Source organism: Oncorhynchus keta, chromosome 4, assembly GCF_023373465.1.
Source record: "Oncorhynchus keta strain PuntledgeMale-10-30-2019 chromosome 4, Oket_V2, whole genome shotgun sequence".
Lineage (NCBI taxonomy): Eukaryota > Metazoa > Chordata > Actinopteri > Salmoniformes > Salmonidae > Oncorhynchus > Oncorhynchus keta.
The window spans coordinates 6,377,166-6,398,228 of NC_068424.1; the positions used below are offsets into that span (position 1 = coordinate 6,377,166).

The 21,063-nt window shown below is 43.2% G+C and overlaps 1 protein-coding gene across 2 annotated transcripts in view; it reads left to right on the plus strand.

Annotated features, from left to right (window-relative positions):
* The window catches only part of LOC127916671 (phospholipid phosphatase-related protein type 5-like), a 138,924-nt gene that overhangs the window by 33,133 nt on the left and 84,728 nt on the right, over positions 1–21,063 (plus strand). For both annotated transcript variants that reach the window (XM_052499164.1, XM_052499168.1), the window contains exon 2: positions 17,412–17,544. In XM_052499164.1, coding sequence (XP_052355124.1) covers positions 17,412–17,544 — 133 coding nt within the window. The remainder of the gene's footprint in view (positions 1–17,411; positions 17,545–21,063) is intronic.

The window sequence follows — 21,063 nt, forward strand, 5'->3', positions numbered from 1 at the left end:
CCCACTATTCATTAGGGCATTGACCTCATCTTCATTTACTTCTACGGTCCGTTCTGAGATTCTCATATTCATCAGCCTAAATAGAACATAGAACACAACAAGTTAATTCACTGAATAAGATATGGCAATACACATATAGGGTGATAATGTCTGGGAACAGTTAACTGAAAGAGACTGTAGTGTAGCCTGTTTCGCCTTCTGTTGCCTCCATGGTACTCCCATCTAGCTCAACCTCTCCAGGCTCCTCCACGGTGTTCTCATTTAGCTAAATCACTCCCGGCTCCTCCACGAGGCTCTCATCTTGCTCAACCGCTCCAGGCTCCTCCCATCTAGCCCAACCTCTCCAGACTCCTCCCATCTAGCTCAACTCCTCCAGGCTCCTCCCCATCTGTTTCAACCCCTCCAAGCTCCTCCCATCTTCCTCAACCCCTCCAGGCTCCTCCCATCTAGCTCAACCCCTCCAGGCTCCTCCAGAAACTCATCCCCCCTTTAGAAAAAGACAGTCGGTTATACTCCAAGCATATAGTATCTTCAGTACTGGCAAACATGTTAACTACTAGAGAGGGAGACATGACAGTACCAGAGAGATAAACCTACACATAGCCCACTCAAAGAAGGCAGGCTCAAAGAAAGGGACACAAAAGTAGAGAAACCAACCAGAAATGATTCACCCACAAGAAAGTTCACACTACCCAATAGCCATCATTGAACGGAATAGGAAAAAGGTATCTATTCTCCTAATGAAATGAAGCATGTGTTCTCAACCTATCTGACAGCGTGATGCTGGACGCCACTTCAACGCTTGATAAAGCAGGCAGCAGTAACACTTACCTTGGAGTGGATTGTTGTGTGGTCTTTTAATAACTACATTTTTTATTTTTATTCTGGGCATGTCCCATTATTATATAACATTATATCTATCTAGCTAGCTAATGTATGTCACAAAACCTAGCTAACTCGTTAATGTGTGTCACAAAACCTAGCTAACTCGCTAATGTATGTCACAAAACCTAGCTAACTCGCTAATGTATGTCACAAAACCTAGCTAACTCGTTAATGTGTGTCACAAAACCTAGCTAACTCGCTAATGTATGTCACAAAACCTAGCTAACTCGCTAATGTATGTCACAAAACCTAGCTAACTCGTTAATGTATGTCACAAAACCTAGCTAACTCGTTAATGTATGTCACAAAACCTAGCTAACTCGCTAATGTATGTCACAAAACCTAGCTAACTCGCTAATGTATGTAACAAAACCTAGCTAACTCGCTAATGTATGTCACAAAACCTAGCTAGCGCATTTGCTTGTCAACTCTCTACCAAGCCACATAATGTGAGCTAGCTAGCTAACATTGTTTCTCAGTAATGTTCTGTAATAACGTTATTCACTTGGAAGTCTCCAAAATGGCAAGGCAAGGTTACAGCCAAGCGCTAATACAGTTCTATCACTCTCCAACAGAGAAATGCACATGGAACGTTAGCGTAACGTTTAGCTAGCTTCCAACAAAGCGCAAGTATGTTCTAAATGATCATGACTCTGAAAAACACACATGCTGATGCCAATAACTGGTGTTATTTAATAAAGGCAGCCATATAATTTAGAAAGCGTAAAGCTAACCCAGATTCTACATTCACAGACAATACAGTTAGCTAGCTACTAGCTGATGCGTCTTGGTAAAGTTACCCGTCAAACAGAAAAAAGGCCATCTCTGCTTCAGACTTTTTAGGGCCCTAACTTCTCTCCAGTGATTCAAATTATTACCTATATTTACTTCCATACCAGGACCCGCTGGTATGGAAGTGGTGACAGTATTTAGGACTGCTGGTATTTGAAGTGGTGACAGTATTTAGGACTGCTGGTATTTGAAGTGGTGACAGTATTTAGGACCCGCTGGTATGGAAGTGGTGACATTATTTAGGACCCGCTGGTATTGAAGTGGTGACAGTATTCAGGACCCGCTGGTATGGAAGTGGTGACAGTATTTAGGACTGCTGGTATTGAAGTGGTGACAGTATTCAGGACCCGCTGGTATGGAAGTGGTGACAGTATTTAGGACCCGCTGGTATGGAAGTGGTGACAGTATTTAGGACTGCTGGTATGGAAGTGGTGACAGTATTTAGGACCCGCTGGTATGGAAGTGGTGACAGTATTTAGGACTGCTGGTATTGAAGTGGTGACAGTATTTAGGACTGCTGGTATGGAAGTGGTGACAGTATTTAGGACTGCTGGTATTGAAGTGGTGACAGTATTTAGGACTGCTGGTATGGAAGTGGTGACAGTATTTAGGACTGCTGGTATTGAAGTGGTGACAGTATTTAGGACCCGCTGGTATGGAAGTGGTGACTGTATTTATGTGTTTTAGTAGAGCATAGCTGAGTGGTGCTGAATGTTTTTAAAACAGGGCTTGCTTCTTGACACACCACTCAGAGAGACAACATGAATAATGCATGGTAGAGATAGTCAGGGTAATGCTCTTTCTTCTGTTTTTCTGGTGCCGCCAAAACGCATAGCAATTCCTGCTAAACGGCTCTCCTAAACTCGTGCAAGTGGAACGTTTTCAAGTCATTAAAGCTATATTCATTCAGAGAGAGTACTGTGGTTCAGTTGTTGTTTTAGCACATTTTAAAAATGTTTTGAATGGTAAGTAGTTTGACTGTTTGCTGCTGACAATAAATAAACAATTGATAATAAATTATTCATTCTTCTCCCAAACCAATCAGGGATTCTGTTTGGTTACAAGTCCCTCCCTTCAACTCTCGGTGTTTGGTTGTGATTAAAACCCCTGGCCACTCAATCTCAACTGCAATCTTTAATTTATGACGAATATGCAAATCTCCAGCTTCTTAAACCAACAAGTGATTAGCTTTTCTGGGCACACAATGTTTTTAGTTTAGGGTTCTGAGATGATGTGGTGGTGGTGTGCTTATGAAGTCAGTCATGAGGCAGACAGGAAGGAGGAGGGCGGGGGGGGTTGACTTAGCCCGAGAGCAACACACAGCTAGCTAGATAACTTTCAAAGGATTCACATTCAGACAGAATATATCCTTCCTCATATGAAACATCATTAACCTCCACTAATAACCTCCACTGGTTAGCAAAGGGCGACAGGTAGCCTAGAGGTTAAGAGCATTGGACCCGTAAACGAAAGGTTACTGGTTTGAATGAGCGCCAGCCGAGTAAAACGTCTTGAACCAGCCCAGTAAAGTCAGTCTAAACAGACACCAGGAACCAGCCCAGTAAAGTCAGTCTAAACAGACACCAGGAACCAGCCCAGTAAAGTCAGTCTAAACAGACACCAGGAACCAGCCCAGTAAAGTCAGTCTAAACAGACACCAGGAACCAGCCCAGTAATGCCAGTCTAAACAGATACCAGGAACCAGCCCAGTAATGCCAGTCTAAACAGACACCAGGAACCAGCCCAGTAATGCCAGTCTAAACAGATACCAGGAACCAGCCCAGTAATGCCAGTCTAAACAGACAGACCCTGTAGCAGAGCCTGGGCTCAGATCTAGGAGGGTTCTCAGGGTACAGAGGCTTAGTGAAGGCCGAATTAACACTTCAAACTAAAGTTTTATTTCATAATTACCCAACATAAATGCTTACGAATAATAAACTTAACTTTTGTTAGTTCAAGTTGTTATTACCAGATGCGGTAACACTTTACTTGACACCCAGCGTGGCATAATGTCACATTATGTGACAGGGTCATAACCATCTCATATGTCATAACAGCTGACGTTACTTGTCATAATCTGTCATAGCCTAGTGGTTAGAGCGTTGGACTAGTCACCGAAAGGTTGCAAGTTCATATCCCCGAGCTGACAAGGTACAAATCTGTCGTTCTGCCCCCTGAACAAGGCAGTTAACCCCACTGTTCCTAGACCAGTTAACCCACTGTTCCTAGACCAGTTAACCCCACTGTTCCTAGACCAGTTAACCCACTGTTCCTAGACCAGTTAACCCACTGTTCCTAGACCAGTTAACCCACTGTTCCTAGACCAGTTAACCCCACTGTTCCTAGACCAGTTAACCCAGTGTTCCTAGACCAAATAACCCACTGTTCCTAGACCAGTTAACCCACTGTTCCTAGACCAGTTAACCCACTGTTCCTAGACCAGTTAACCCACTGTTCCTAGACCAGTTAACCCACTGTTCCTAGACCAGTTAACCCACTGTTCCTAGACCAGTTAACCCCACTGTTCCTAGACCAGTTAACCCACTGTTCCTAGACCAGTTAACCCACTGTTCCTAGACCAGTTAACCCACTGTTCCTAGGCTGTCATTGTAAAATAAGAATTTGTTCTTAACTGACTTGCCTAGTTAAATAAAGGGTAAAATAATGTGGTCATAACACTGTTCTGACCCATATTTACACCACAAAACCTACCGAACAATACATGACATCATACTCCACTTGTCAACACTATGTTATATAACGTTTTCTGAAATGTACCATATTAAATTATCGTTGTAATTGCGTACACGTTGATGTCAGACATGCACCTACCCACAATGCTCTGTTGCTAATGACTTGGGTTGAATGCAGGAGCAGGACAAGACACCCTCTTTTTTTGACAGATGCACATGATAGGCCTATCTGGCTTATATGATTACGATGGTCATAACGCTTCGTGACAGTGTCATATAGTGTATTTTCTTAGTCCAAGGACAGTCATAATGCCTCATGACAGTGAAGTGTATTTTCAGTCCAAGAAAGTGACAGGACAGTCATAATGCCTCATGACAGTGAAGTGTATTTTCTTAGTCCAAGTAAAGTGACGCAGGACAGTCATAATGCCTCATGACAGTGAAGTGTGTTTTCTTAGTCCAAGTAAAGTGACACAGGACAGTCATAATGCCTCATGACAGTGAAGTGTGTTTTCTTGGTAACACAGGACAATAATGCAACAACAACAACAACAACAACAGCAACAAAGGATTGAAGAAACAAACTTTCAAATGAAAGTAAACTTCTCGGCGGGGATTTATTTGTTTGTTAAATAAATGTGGGTTTTGACACTCTATACTTTATGTAGGTGTCATAACCAGCCATAAAATAACACTATGTCACAACACTTGTAAATGTATGGGTCATGACAGTGAAATGACTGTGTTATGATGTGTTATGTCAGCCGTTATGACATATGACATGGCTATGACCTGTCTCATGACCTGTTTTTTTTATTTTTTATTTTACCTTTATTTAACCAGGCAAGTCAGTTAAGAACAAATTCTTATTTTCAATGACGGCCTGGGAACAGTGGGTTAACTGCCTGTTCAGGGGCAGAACGACAGATTTGTACCATGTCAGCTCGGGGGTTTGAACTTGCAACCTTCCGGTTACTAGTCCAACGCTCTAACCACTAGGCTACGTACATTGAGTACATGTTATGACACTGGGTACCATTAATGCCTGTGAAAATGACGGATTGTATAGTAGATGAAGCATAACGATTAACAGGTTTGTTTTGGTGCAGGGGCATATGTTTTCAGAGTCTTGGACCCTACTGAATATTTATGCTCCTAACTTCGATGACCATATGTTTATTCAGAATGTCTTCCTTCAGGTTGCTCAAGCACCACCAGGATGGCTACTGGTTGGAGGAGATTTTAATTTTTGCTTAGATACAGTTCTTGATAGGTCTTCTGATAAACCCTCACTTCTTACCAAGCTCACCATGTCATTCATGAAAGATCTCAATTTACTAGACATCTGGAGACAGTTGCACCCACAGGATAGGGACTGCTCTTTTTATTCACACCCACACAAGACACACACATGCATAGATAACTTTTTACTTTCGACACAACTGTTTCATAGAGTGTTAGATGTCGAGTATCTCCCCAGATTTCTTAGTGACCATTCTCCTCTGGTATTATCAATCTCCATTCCTACCAAGGTAAATGGAGCATATAGATGGAGACTAAATTCTACACTTCTAAAGCAACCTGAATTTTGTGCATTCATCAAAGAGCAGATCAATATTTTTACTTTGACAAACAAACCCTCTGCTCCTGACAGCTTCATACTTTGGGACACATTGAAGGGCTGAAGAAAAACACGGTGCGGAACTAAATACTGTGCCCTTGAATCTGAAATCTCCGAGCTAGAGAAAACCTACCAAAGAGGCCCGACTAAAGATCTATACAGGCTTTTGGTAAATAAAAACTTAAATATAATATTCTGAACACATATCAAGCTGAGAGGGCCATCACTAAATCAAAACAGCGTTATTATGAGCTTGGAGAGAAAGCTCACAAACTATTGGCATGGCAACTGAAAGCAGAGAAAAGTAAGAGGACAATTAATGCCATAGAAACTCTCACTAAAGAGATATCTTTCGACCCTACTGAAATTAATAATACTTTTAAGAAATACTATGAAGACCTCTACAGTTCCCAATCAAGCGATGATCTATCAGAGATAGACTCCTTTCTCTCCTCTCTCAACCTCCCATGCCTGTCAGGGGAAGACAGCGAGCGCCTGAGTGAACACTTCTCTTATCACTCTTTGCGGAGGACCTTATCTTATTCCTAACAAACCCAGAACACTCCCTCTCTCACTTGCAGATCCTACTACAGTGTTATAGTTCTTTCTCTGGATATAAGGTCAATCTTGATAAAAAACGAAATCTTACCGTTGTCTGTCTTTGACCATCATACTATCAAGCACAAGTTTCCTTTTAGATGGTCGCCTATGGGCTTCACATATTTGGGCATAATGGTGGATGGTAACCAGAACAACCTCTATAAACTCAATCTGGCCAGTTTGTTGCAAAAGGTGGAGGTTGACCTTTGTAAATGGATGGACTTACCTCTCACTCTACTGGGTAGAATCAATGTAATTAAAATGAATGTCCTGCCCAGGTTTCTATATCTGTTTCAATCTCTCCCTATCCCTGTTCCCGCAGCATTTTTTTCCTCTCTCGATAAACTGACCAGATGGTTTATCTGGCACGGCAAAACCCCTAGGGTTGGCCTGGATAAACTGACCCTTGATTACAGTCAAGGGGGCTTAAACCTCCCCAATTTTAGAATGTACTACTGGGCTGCACAGTCTAGGTTTCTGGCTCAGAGGTTTGACAATGGTCCCTCTCCCTCATGGTTGAACATTGAAAAACTTGAGGTAAATGATGACACTGGGGCAGATTTGTTTTACAAATGGGACAGAAAATCTATAAAAACCATCACAGACAACCCTTTAATCATACATTCTGTCCTGGCATGGTGCAAACTGCATGAGCTGTTCGGATGAGGGGGATTCCTTTCCCCTAAAACCCCTTTATGGAACAATAGATTGATCCCTAGGTTTTTCCAGAATAGTAACTTTAGACCATGGTCTGATGAGGGGGATCACTCTTCTGGAACATTGTTACGAGGAGGGAGTTCTTATGTCTTTTGATCAGCTGAAACAGAAATACCACTTGCCTAACAGGGACTTCTTTAGCTACCTACAACTACGAAACTTTATTAGGGTGACTCTCAAGGGACAATGGAACCTACCTAAGATGTCACCTATTGAACAACTCTGCCACGCAGACCAACCACTGTTCAAGACCATTTCCCGTGTTTACAATGCTCTTATGTCAGGACTAACACTGCCTGGGCTAGATAAACCCCGACTTAGATGGATCTTGATGAGGATCTATGGAGTGACCTATGCAGGGATGGGGTTACATCCACATTGAACTCCAGATACAGACTGATCCAGTTTCATTTCCTCCATCAGCTCTATATCACCCCATCTAGACTGCACAGGTTCAACCCAGATATCTCCTCCCTATGTTTTAGATGTGGCTCAGATGAAGGAACATTCCTCCATTCCACTTGGCAGTGTTCAAAACTACACGGTTTTTGGCAGGGGGTATGCGATACCATATCCTCAATTCACGGGGTTGCATTCCCTTTAGACCCGGAGGTCTGTCTACTGGGTAACTTTACTAACACCAATCTTAGGCAAAGCCATACTATAAAGCTAACAGAAATATTGCTAGCGATTGCCAAGACATGTATTGCCTTGAAATGGAAATTGGATTCCTCCCTGCCAGTTGCAATGTGGCTTTCGGAAGTTAATAGTTGTATCCCTTTGGAGAAAATCACTTACTGCTTGAGGAATAAGACATTAAAGACATTTTACAGAATTTGGCAACCTTTTATTGACTATATGGAGAATCTCCCCCCACATCTCATTGATTTAATCTATATATAATCCTCACATAATGTTTCACACATAATGTATATTATGTAGCCTACAGCAGGTGATCCAATGTCTCGTTATTTAAAAAACATATTTTTATTATTTTTTATTATTGTATGTTTGTTTATATAACTATAATTATAATTTATTTCTGTTTGTTACTGTCACTTTGTCCTATCGTTGTCTAATATCTTTTCACTTTTGTTTTGAATGTTCTCAATTGTAAAATATTTAAAAAAAATAAAAAATAAATACATTAAAAAAGAACACAAGGGAAAATAAATAAGCATAAATATGGGTTGTATTTACAATGGTGTTTGTTCTTCACTGGTTGCCCTTTTCTTGTGGTAACAGGTCACAAATCTTGCTGCTGTGATGTCACACTGTGGAATTTCACCCAGTAGATATGGGAGTTTATGAAAATTGGATTTGTTTTCAAATTCTTTGTGGATCTGTGTAATCTGAGGGAAATATGTCTCTAATATGGTCATACGTTGGACAGGAGGTTAGGAAGTGCAGCTCAGTTTCCACATCATTTTGTGGGCAGTGTGCACATAGCCTGTCTTCTCTTGTGAGCCAGGTCGGTCTACGGCGGCCTTTCTCAATAGCAAGGCTAAGCTCACTAAGTCTGTACATAGTCAAAGCTTTCCTTAAGTTTGGGTCAGTCACATTGGTCAGGTATTCTGCCGCTGTGTACTCTCTGTGTAGGGCCAAATAGCATTCTAGTTTGCTCTGTTGTTTTGTTAATTCTTTCCAATGTGTCAAGTAATTATCTTTTTGTTTTCTCATGATTTGGTTGGGTCTAATTGTGCTGCTGTCCTGGGGCATCTCTGTCTCACCCCACGACCCTGTGTGAAGAAATGTGTGTGTTTTTCGCCAATTTTAACCGCACACTTGTTGTTTGTGTACATGGATTTTATAATGTCGTATGTTTTTACCCCTAATACCACTTTCCATCAGTTTGTATAGCAGACCCTCATGCCAAATTGAGTCGAAGGCTTTTTTGAAATCAACAAAGCATGAGAAGACTTTGCCTTTGTTTTGGTTTGTTTGGTTGTCAATTAGGGTGTGTAGGATGAATACATGGTCTGTTGTACGGTAATTTGGTAAAAAGCCAATTTGACATTTGCTCAGTACATTGTTTTCGTTGAGGAAATGTACGAGTCTGCTGTTAATGATAATGAAGAGGATTTTCCCAAGGTTACTGTTGACGCATGTCTCTCTCATTGTCAAAGTATACATACAACAAAAAATGGTGTGACCAACAGCAGTAATACTGGGATTACCATTATCAGCAACTACAGCAACAATATTAATGAGAATAATAATACATTAAAGCAATAGTAGTAGACCAGTCTCAACCTGACTGAGAAGACACATGACCTGGTAGTAGACCAGTCTCAACCTGACTGAGAAGACACATGACCTGGTAGTAGACCCAGTCTCAACCTGACTGAGAAGACACATGACCTGGTAGTGGACCAGTCTCAACCTGACTGAGAAGACAGTCAAACAGTAAGTCAAACGACACCGCTGGTTCTGCTCACACTGCCCTACCCGGTGCTCTGACCTCTTTCTCCCTCTCTCTCCAGATGAAATCTCGCGTCTTGTGACGGCCGGCCGCCCAACAACCTGCCCGCTCGACCCTATCCCCTCCTCTCTTCTCCAGACTATTTCCGGAGACCTTCTCCCTTACCTCACCTCGCTCATCAACTCATCCCTGACCGCTGGCTACGTCCCTTCCGTCTTCAAGAGAGCGAGAGTTGCACCCTTCTGAAAAAACCTACACTCGATCCTCTCGATGTCAACAACTACAGACCAGTATCCCTTCTTTCTTTTCTCTCCAAAACTCTTGAACGTGCCGTCCTTGGCCAGCTCTCCCGCTATCTCTCTCAGAATGACCTTCTTGATCCAAATCAGTCAGGTTTCAAGACTAGTCATTCAACTGAGACTGCTCTTCTCTGTATCACGGAGGCGCTCCGCACTGCTAAAGCTAACTCTCTCTCCTCTGCTCTCATCCTTCTAGACCTATCGGCTGCCTTCGATACTGTGAACCATCAGATCCTCCTCTCCACCCTCTCCGAGTTGGGCATCTCCGGCGCGGCCCACGCTTGGATTGCGTCCTACCTGACAGGTCGCTCCTACCAGGTGGCGTGGCGAGAATCTGTCTCCTCACCACGCGCTCTCACCACTGGTGTCCCCAGGGCTCTGTTCTAGGCCCTCTCCTATTCTCGCTATACACCAAGTCACTTGGCTCTGTCATAACCTCACATGGTCTCTCCTATCATTGCTATGCAGACGACACACAATTAATCTTCTCCTTTCCTCCTTCTGATGACCAGGTGGTGAATCGCATCTCTGCATGTCTGGCAGACATATCAGTGTGGATGACGGATCACCACCTCAAGCTGAACCTCGCAAGACGGAGCTGCTCTTCCTCCCGGGGAAGGACTGCCCGTTCCATGATCTCGCCATCACGGTTGACAACTCCATTGTGTCCTCCTCCCAGAGCGCTAAGAACCTTGGCGTGATCCTGGACAACACCCTGTCGTTCTCAACTAACATCAAGGCGGTGGCCCGTTCCTGTAGGTTCATGCTCTACAACATCCGCAGAGTACGACCCTGCCTCACACAGGAAGCGGCGCAGGTCCTAATCCAGGCACTTGTCATCTCCCGTCTGGATTACTGCAACTCGCTGTTGGCTGGGCTCCCCTGCCTGTGCCATTAAACCCCTACAACTCATCCAGAACGCCGCAGCCCGTCTGGTGTTCAACCTTCCCAAGTTCTCTCACGTCACCCCGCTCCTCCGCTCTCTCCACTGGCTTCCAGTTGAAGCTCGCATCCGCTACAAGACCATGGTGCTTGCCTACGGAGCTGTGAGGGGAACGGCACCTCAGTACCTCCAGGCTCTGATCAGGCCCTACACCCAAACAAGGGCACTGCGTTCATCCACCTCTGGCCTGCTCGCCTCCCTACCACTGAGGAAGTACAGTTCCCGCTCAGCCCAGTCAAAACTGTTCGCTGCTCTGGCTCCCCAATGGTGGAACACACTCCCTCACGACGCCAGGACAGCGGAGTCAATCACCACCTTCCGGAGACACCTGAAACCCCACCTCTTTAAGGAATACCTAGGATAGGATAAAGTAATCCTTCTCACCCCCTTAAAAGATTTAGATGCACTATTGTAAAGTGGCTGTTCCACTGGATGTCATAAGGTGAATGCACCAATTTGTAAGTCGCTCTGGATAAGAGCGTCTGCTAAATGACTTAAATGTAAATGTAAATGTAAGACACATGACCTGGTAGTGGACCAGTCTCAACCTGACTGAGAAGACACATGACCTGGTAGTAGACCAGTCTCAACCTGACTGAGAAGACACATGACCTGGTAGTGGACCAGTCTCAACCTGACTGAGAAGACACATGACCTGGTAGTAGACCAGTCTCAACCTGACTGAGAAGACACATGACCTGGTAGTGGACCAGTCTCAACCTGACTGAGAAGACACATGACCTGGTAGTAGACCAGTCTCAACCTGACTGAGAAGACACATGACCTGGTAGTGGACCAGTCTCAACCTGACTGAGAAGACACATGACCTGGTAGTAGACCAGTCTCAACCTGACTGAGAAGACACATGACCTGGTAGTGGACCAGTCTCAACCTGACTGAGAAGACACATGACCTGGTAGTAGACCAGTCTCAACCTGACTGAGAAGACACATGACCTGGTAGTAGACCAGTCTCAACCTGACTGAGAAGACACATGACCTGGTAGTAGACCAGTCTCAACCTGACTGAGAAGACACATGACCTGGTAGTAGACCAGTCTCAACCTGACTGAGAAGACACATGACCTGGTAGTAGACCAGTCTGAACCTGACTGAGAAGACACATGACCTGGTAGTAGACTAGTCTGAACCTGACTGAGAAGACACATGACCTGGTAGTAGACCAGTCTCAACCTGACTGAGAAGACACATGACCTGGTAGTAGACCAGTCTCAACCTGACTGAGAAGACACATGACCTGGTAGTAGACCAGTCTCAACCTGACTGAGAAGACACATGACCTGGTAGTAGACCAGTCTGAACCTGACTGAGAAGACACATGACCTGGTAGTAGACTAGTCTGAACCTGACTGAGAAGACACATGACCTGGTAGTAGACCAGTCTCAACCTGACTGAGAAGACACATGACCTGGTAGTAGACTAGTCTCAACCTGACTGAGAAGACACATGACTTGGTAGTAGACCCGTCTCAACCTGACTGAGAAGACACATGACCTGGTAGTAGACCCGTCTCAACCTGACTGAGAAGACACATGACCTGGTAGTAGACCAGTCTCAACCTGACTGAGAAGACACATGACCTGGTAGTAGACCAGTCTGAACCTGACTGAGAAGACACATGACCTGGTAGTAGACTAGTCTGAACCTGACTGAGAAGACACATGACCTGGTAGTAGACCAGTCTCAACCTGACTGAGAAGACACATGACCTGGTAGTAGACTAGTCTCAACCTGACTGAGAAGACACATGACTTGGTATGAAAGACCAAACTAAATGGGAAATATTATTGACAATACATTGCACTTTTCACTGGCTATCTCTCAGGTTGTGGCAGGAGGACACATTTGATTTCTTCTTCAGCTTTAATAGTTTCAAATTCTTTGTACTCAATGATAGTTTTCGGAAAGAAAGATTCTCTTAGGTCTGAGTATTTGTCACCGTGTAACAGAAATGCAGCTCCGTCTCTCCCTCTCTCCTAGAGCAGAGTGAGCACAGCCTGTTCTCTCTGGGCAGCCAGGTTTGTCTGTGACAACCGGTCTCTATAGCCAGACTGTGCTAATGGAGTCTGTACCTAGTCAATGTTTTCCTCAGTTTTCTATCAGTCACAGTGGTCAGATAGTCTGCCACCATGCACTGTTTGTTTAGAGACAAATAGCATTGAAGTTTACTTAGATGTGTCTTTCCAATAGGTGATATATTTTTATTTTTGCCTTGTGATGATTTGTTTGGGCCAGATTTTCTGAGTTCTGTCCTGAGGCTCTATGGGGTTGGTTTGGGTTAGTGAACTGAGCCTCAGAACCAGCTGGCTGATGGATCTCGTCTCTTGTTTCATCTCTTGACATTGTAGATCTGTGTGATGGAATGTTTTGGGGTCACTTGTTTTTAGATGGTTGTAACATTTGATTGCTCTTTTATCTATTTGAATGAGGAGGGGGTATTGGCCCAATTCTGCTCTACATGCGTTATCTGGAGGTTTTCTTTGCACTTGCAGTAAAGTTTTGCAAAACTCTGCATGCAGTAATTCGATTGGATGTTTGTTCCATTTGGTAAATTCCTTATTAGAGAGCGGATACGATACTTCACTACCATATAGAGCAATTGGTTCCATAACTGATTGGAAAATGTATGTTAGAATGCAGTTCATTGATTATAGCTCAGTCTTCAACACCATAGTACCCTCCAAGCTCATCATTAAGCTCGGGCCCTGGGTCTGAAACCTGCCCTGTGCAACTGGGTCCTGGACTTCCTGAAGGGCCGCCCCCCAGGTGGTGAAGGTAGGAGAAACGACACCTCCAGTATGCTGATCCTCAACACAGGGGCACCTCAAGGGTGCGTGCTCAGCCCCCTCCTGTACTCCCCGTACTCCCTGTTCACCCATGACTGCGTGGCCACTCAATCATCAAGTTTGCAGACGTCCCATTAGTAGCGAGCCTGATTAACCAACAATGACAAAACAGCCTACAGGGAGGAGGTGAGGGCCCTGGCAGAGTGGTGCCAGGAAAATAACCTCTTCCTCAATGTCAACAACATTAAGGAGCTGATCGTGGACTTCAGGGAAACAGCAGAGAGAGCACGCCCCCATCCACATCGACGGGACCACAGAGGAGAAGGTGAAAAGCTTCAAGTTCCTCGGCATACACGTCACTGACAGTCTGAAATGGTCCACCCACACAGACAATGTGGTGAAGAAGGTGCAACAGCACCTCTTCAATCTCCGGAGGCTGAAGAAATTTGATTTGTCACCTAAGACCCTCACAAACTTTTACAGATGCACCATTGAGAGCATCCTGTCAGGCTGTATCACCGCCTGATATGGTAACTGGACTGCCCACGACCGCAGGGCTCTCCAGAGGGTGGTGCGATAAGCCCAACGCACTGCCTGCCCATCAGGACGCTTACAGCACCCGATGTCACAGGAAGGCCAAAAATATCATCAAGGACGTCAACCAATCGAGCCACGGCCTGTTCTCCCTGCTATCATCTAGAAGGCGAGGGCAGTACAGCTGCATCAAAGCTTGGACGGAGAGACTGAAAAACAGCTTCTATCTCAAGGCAATTAGACTGTTTCAAAGTTATTAGTAGTCAGCTACCACCCAGTTCCTCAACCCCGCACCTCAGAGGCTGCTGCCCTATGTACATAGACATGGAATCACTGGTCACTTTAAAAATGGAACACTAGTCACTTTAATAATGGAACACTGGTCACTTTAATAATGGAACACTAGTCACTTTAATAATGGAACACTGGTAACTTTAATAATGGAACACTGGTCACTTTAATAATGGAACACTGGTAACTTTAATAATGGAACACTGGTCACTTTAATAATGGAACACTGGTACCTTTAATAATGGAACACTGGTCACTTTAATAATGGAACACTGGTAACTTTAATAATGGAACACTGGTCACTTTAATAATGGAACACTGGTCACTTTAATAATGGAACACTGGTACCTTTAATAATGGAACACTGGTCACTTTAATAATGGAACACTGGTACCTTTAATAATGGAACACTGGTCCCTTTAATAATGGAACACTGGTCCCTTTAATAATGGAACACTGGTCCCTTTAATAATGGAACACTGGTCCCTTTAATAATGGAACACTGGTACCTTTAATAATGGAACACTGGTCCCTTTAATAATGGAACACTGGTCACTTTAATAATGGAACACTGGTCACTTTAATAATGGAACACTGGACACTTTAATAATGGAACACTGGTCCCTTTAATAATGGAACACTGGTCCCTTTAATAATGGAACACTGGTCCCTTTAATAATGGAACACTGGTCCCTTTAATAATGGAACACTGGTCCCTTTAATAATGGAACACTGGTCCCTTTAATAATGGAACACTGGTCCCTTTAATAATGGAACACTGGTCCCTTTAATAATGGAACACTGGTCCCTTTAATAATGGAACACTGGTCCCTTTAATAATGGAACACTGGTCCCTTTAATAATGGAACACTGGTCCCTTTAATAATGGAACACTGGTCCCTTTAATAATGGAACACTGGTCCCTTTAATAATGGAACACTGGTCACTTTAATAATGGAACACTGGTCCCTTTAATAATGGAACACTGGTCCCTTTAATAATGGAACACTGGTCCCTTTAATAATGGAACACTGGTCACTTTAATAATGGAACCCTAGTCAGTTTAATGATGTTTACATGCTGTTTTATTAATCTCATATGTATATACTGTACTCCACAGTATTTTAGTCAATGCCACTCCGACATTGCTCGTCCTAATATTTATATTTTCTTAATTCCATTTGTTTACATTTGTGTGTATTGTTAGATACTACTGGACTGTTGGAGCTAAGAAACACAAGCATTTCGCTACACCTGCAATAACATCTGCTAAATATGTGTATGTAATCAATAACATTGATTGCTTTTAGGAGACGTGTGGATGTGTGTGTGTTACAGTGTGTTAGAGGAGATGTGTGTGTGTGTTACAGTGTGTTACAGTGTGTTAGAGGAGATGTGTGTGTGTGTGTGTGTTAGAGGAGATGTGTGTGTGTGTGTGTGGTGGAGGAGATGTGTGTGTGTGTGTGTGTGTGTTTTATATATATATGCCATTTAGCTGACGCTTTTATCCAAAGCGACTTACAGTCATGTGTGCATACATTCTACGTATGGGTGGTCCAGTGTGTTAATCGAACCCACTACCCTGGCGTTGTTACAAGCGCCATGCTCTACCAACTGAGCCACAGAAGGACCAGAGGAGATGTGGGTGTGTGTGTGTTAGAGGAGATGTGTGTGTGTTACAGTGTGTTAGAGGAGATGTGTGTGTGTGTGTGTGTGTGGGTGTGTGTGTGTGTGTGTGTGTGTGTGTGTGTGTGTGTGTGTGTGTGTGTGTTAGAGGAGATGTGTGTGTGTGTGTGTGTTAGAGGAGATGTGTGTGTGTGTTAGAGGAGATGTGTGTGTGTGTGTGTTAGAGGAGATGTGTGTGTGTTACAGTGTGTTAGAGGAGATGTGTGTGTGTGTGTTAGAGGAGATGTGTGTGTGTGTGTGTGTTAGAGGAGATGTGTGTGTGTGTGTGTGTGTGTGTGTGTTACAGTGTGTTAGAGGAGATGTGTGTGTGTGTGTGTGTGTGTGTGTGTGTGTGTGTGTGTGTGTGTGTGTGTGTGTGTGTGTGTGTGTGTGTGTGTGTGTGTGTGTGTGTGTGTGTGTGTGTGTGTGTTAGCCATCTGATATTTTGGACTTCCCATTTAAATGAAAACTCAAAACGTAGCATCATAAGAAGCTAAATGCATCATACAGGGATGATTTCTGTGTTTATAAAGTTACTTTCTTGAAAACTTAACTGCTGACATGTAAACCATGTTGGGACTGTGTCAACAATGGACTAATGAAACAAATACCAAAATATAGTTTAGGGTGGAGTTTTCCTTAAAGTGAGGAGTCATGAATATCAGATTTTGGGATTAATTTTTTTGGGAGTATCACGTTCGGACCTTTATTTCCTTTGTTTTGTCATTGTTTAGTATGGTCAGGGCGTGAGTTGGGGTGGGCAGTCTATGTTTGTTTTTCTATGTTTTGGGTATTTCTATGTTTCGTCCTAGTATGGTTCTCAATCAGAGGCAGGTGCCATTAGTTGTCTCTGATTGAGAATCATACTTAGGTAGCCTGGGTTTCACTGTGTGTTGGTGGGTGATTGTTCCTGTCTCTGTGTTTTGCACCAGATAGGACTGTTTTAGGTTTTCACACGTTTGTTATTTTGTTAGTTTATTTGTGGACAGTTTCTTTATTAAAGTACAAGGAATAACAACCACGCTGCATTTTGGTCCGCCTCTCCTTCACCTAAAGAAAACCGTAACAGGGAGGGGTGGAATTTTTCTTTAAAGAAAGGATGCTTATTTGTTAATAATCTCTTTCTTCCTTTTCTTTTCTAGATGATGATCTCAGAGGCTGTCTTGTTTTTGATACAGTACTCCTCTAAAGAGCTGGACGGTCAGGAGAAGACCATCCAGACTGGAGACTGCTGCTATCTCAACCCACTGGTGCAAAGGACCTTTCGCTTTCTGGGTACGCCATAGTCATTATAGAGTCATTATCATCATTATCTAAACATTTGTCAAATGAACATGTGTCTGGATACACCATTGATTCATTATTAAGGACAGGCACCACAGGCAAAAATGAAAGATTTAGCTTCCATCTGTCAATTTTCAGTTTATCAAACTATCACTTCCTTACTTTCATAAAATGTACAACTAAATCGTCAATAATGTATATAAATACTTGATTTGTATAATTTTATCCGTCAACTACACCTAGCCTATATTTCATTCTTGTTAGCATGTTTCATGTGGAACTTTAACGCTATTTTTAAAGTTTTCATGTTGAATTGTATATCATTCAAAAGCTTTTTTCCCGGAGCATATCGATAGCTAGTCCATACATGGCTATATCCTTTGTAGAGGCTCGTGCTGAAAGATTAATCGCTACCTGGTTAAATAAAGGTAAAATAAAAAATTTCCCCTCATATCCGATTGGTTACTGGCATTAAAAGACCCTTTCCAGGCAACCTGATTGGTTACAATACCTCACGTGTCGCGCAGCACTTCCTTGTTTGAAAATATCTCCTGCGAAGTATCCATGTAAAGAGAGACAAAATGAGAACATTTCGAAGAATATACCTACAGTATGTGAATAAAAAAAACGGTGATCTCAGTTAGCCAATGCGAGAAAGACAGTGAAGTGAAAATATTTACCTGATCAGTCGATTGAGGCCGTACAGGTAGACGAGGAGGTTGAGAAGAAGACAACTGGCAGCAATCAACCAGACAGCAGCCAGCCAACAGTGGCTTTTATTCCACATATCACAAATAAAACAACATTGTACACGATTCCATTTCCCCCTATGTGTCTAAACACTGGACTAAAAACCACCATAGACCCCACCAACCAGGGATTCTGTCATTCTGAAGGAGATGGTGATGAATTTAGTAAGAGTGTTTACACTTCCTCCTGACTGCAGGAGCGCTCCAGGGGATGATGTGGCATTTGATATAAATATCAGGATGGTTCCCCCAAAAACCTGTACTTGGTCATGCAACTCTAAAGAAAATGGTCAAAGTCCTAGCGATTCCTTCCCTGCGTCTCAGCTCATATCAGAGACATGACAGGAGAGTGACAGGTGAATAGTAGCACGTTATTGTCAGGTGACTTATATAAATCTATATATAAAAATATGTATAAATAATATTTAGTTCCTTGCTCTGGCAAAATGTATTCAAAGTGGTAGGAAACCAACGCAACACAACGAGACTGTCACTTAGGCCTACAGTGTCATAGAGCTGTAGCCTACTGTGTCATAGAGCTGTAGCCTACTGTGTCATAGAGCTGTAGTCTACTGTGTCATAGAGCTGTAGCCTACTGTGTCATAGAGCTGTAGCCTACTGTGTCATAGAGCTGTAGCCTACTGTGTCATAGAGCTGTAGTCTACTGTGTCATAGAGCTGTAGTCTACTGTGTCATAGAGCTGTAGTCTACTGTGTCATAGAGCTGTAGTCTACTGTGTCATAGAGCTGTAGTCTACTGTGTCATAGAGCTGTAGCCTACTGTGTCATAGAGCTGTAGCCTACTGTGTCATAGAGCTGTAGCCTACTGTGTCATAGAGCTGTAGCCTACTGTGTCATAGAGTTGTAGCCTACTGTGTCATAGAGCTGTAGTCTACTGTGTCATAGAGCTGTAGTCTACTGTGTCATAGAGCTGTAGTCTACAGTGTCATAGAGCTGTAGCCTACTGTGTCATAGAGCTGTAGCCTACTGTGTCATAGAGCTGTAGTCTACAGTGTCATAGAGCTGTAGCCTACTGTGTCATAGAGCTGTAGCCTACTGTGTCATAGAGCTGTAGCCTACTGTGTCATAGAGCTCCAGTCTACAGTAGCACGTTATTGTCAGGTGACTTATATAAATCTATATATAAAAATATGTATAATATTTATTTCCTTGCTCTGGCAAAATGTATTCAAAGTGGTAGGAAACCAACGCAACACAACGAGACTGTCACTTAGGCCTACAGTGTCATAGAGCTGTAACCTACTGTGTCATAGAGCTGTAGCCTACTGTGTTTTATGGCTGTAGTCTGTGTCATAGAGCTGTAGTCTACAGTGTCAACAACGAGACTGTCATTTAGGCCTACAGTGTCATAGAGCTGTAGCCTACTGTGTCATAGAGCTGTAGTCTACTGTGTCATAGAGCTGTAGTCTACTGTGTCATAGAGCTGTAGCCTACTGTGTCATAGAGCTGTAGTCTACTGTGTCATAGAGCTGTAGTCTACAGTGTCATAGAGCTGTAGCCTACTGTGTCATAGAGCTGTAGCCTACTGTGTCATAGAGCTCCAGTCTACAGTGTCATAGAGCTGTAGCCTACTGTGTCATAGAGCTGTAGCCTACTGTGTCATAGAGCTGTAGCCTACTGTGTCATAGAGCTGTAGTCTACTGTGTCATAGAGCTGTAGTCTACTGTGTCAGAGCTGTAGTCTACAGTGTCAACAACGAGACTGTCATTTAGGCCTACAGTGTCATAGAGCTGTAGTCTACTGTGTCATAGAGCTGTAGTCTACTGTGTCATAGAGCTGTAGCCTACTGTGTCATAGAGCTCCAGTCTACAGTGTCATAGAGCTGTAGCCTACTGTGTCATAGAGCTGTAGCCTACTGTGTCATAGATCTGTAGCCTACTGTGTCAGGGCTGTAGTCTACTGTGTCATAGGGCTGTAGCCTACTGTGTCATAGAGCTGTAGCCTACTGTGTCATAGAGCTGTAGTCTACTGTGTCATAGAGCTGTAGTCTACTGTGTCATAGAGCTGTAGCCTACTGTGTCATAGAGCTGTAGCCTACTGTGTCATAGAGCTGTAGTCTACTGTGTCATAGAGCTGTAGTCTACTGTGTCATAGAGCTGTAGTCTACTGTGTCATAGGGCTGTAGCCTACTGTGTCATAGAGTTGTAGCCTACTGTGTCATAGAGCTGTAGCCTACTCTGTCATAGAGCTGTAGCCTACTCTGTCATAGAGCTGTAGTCTACTGTGTCATAGAGTTGTAGCCTACTGTGTCATAGAGTTGTAGCCTACTGTGTCATAGAGCTGTAGCCTACTCTGTCATAGAGCTGTAGTCTACTGTGTTTTAGGGCTGTAGCCTACTGTGTCACAGGGCTGTAGCCTACTGTGATTACAGAGAAATTAGCTTTATATAAAGTAAATACATGCTGATGCTAATATTTAAATAGGGTAACATTCTGATATTTACACAGGGTAACATGCTGATATTTACACAGGGTAACATGCTGATATTTACACAGGGTAACATGCTGATATTTACACAGGGTAACATGCTGATATTTACACAGGGTAACATTCTGATATTTACACAGGGTAAAATGCTGATATTTACACAGGGTAACATGCTGATATTTACACAGGGTAATATGCTGATATTTACACAGGGTAATATTCTGATATTTACACAGGGTAACATGCTGATATTTACACAGGGTAACATGCTGATATTTACACAGGGTAATATTGTGATATTTACACAGGGTACT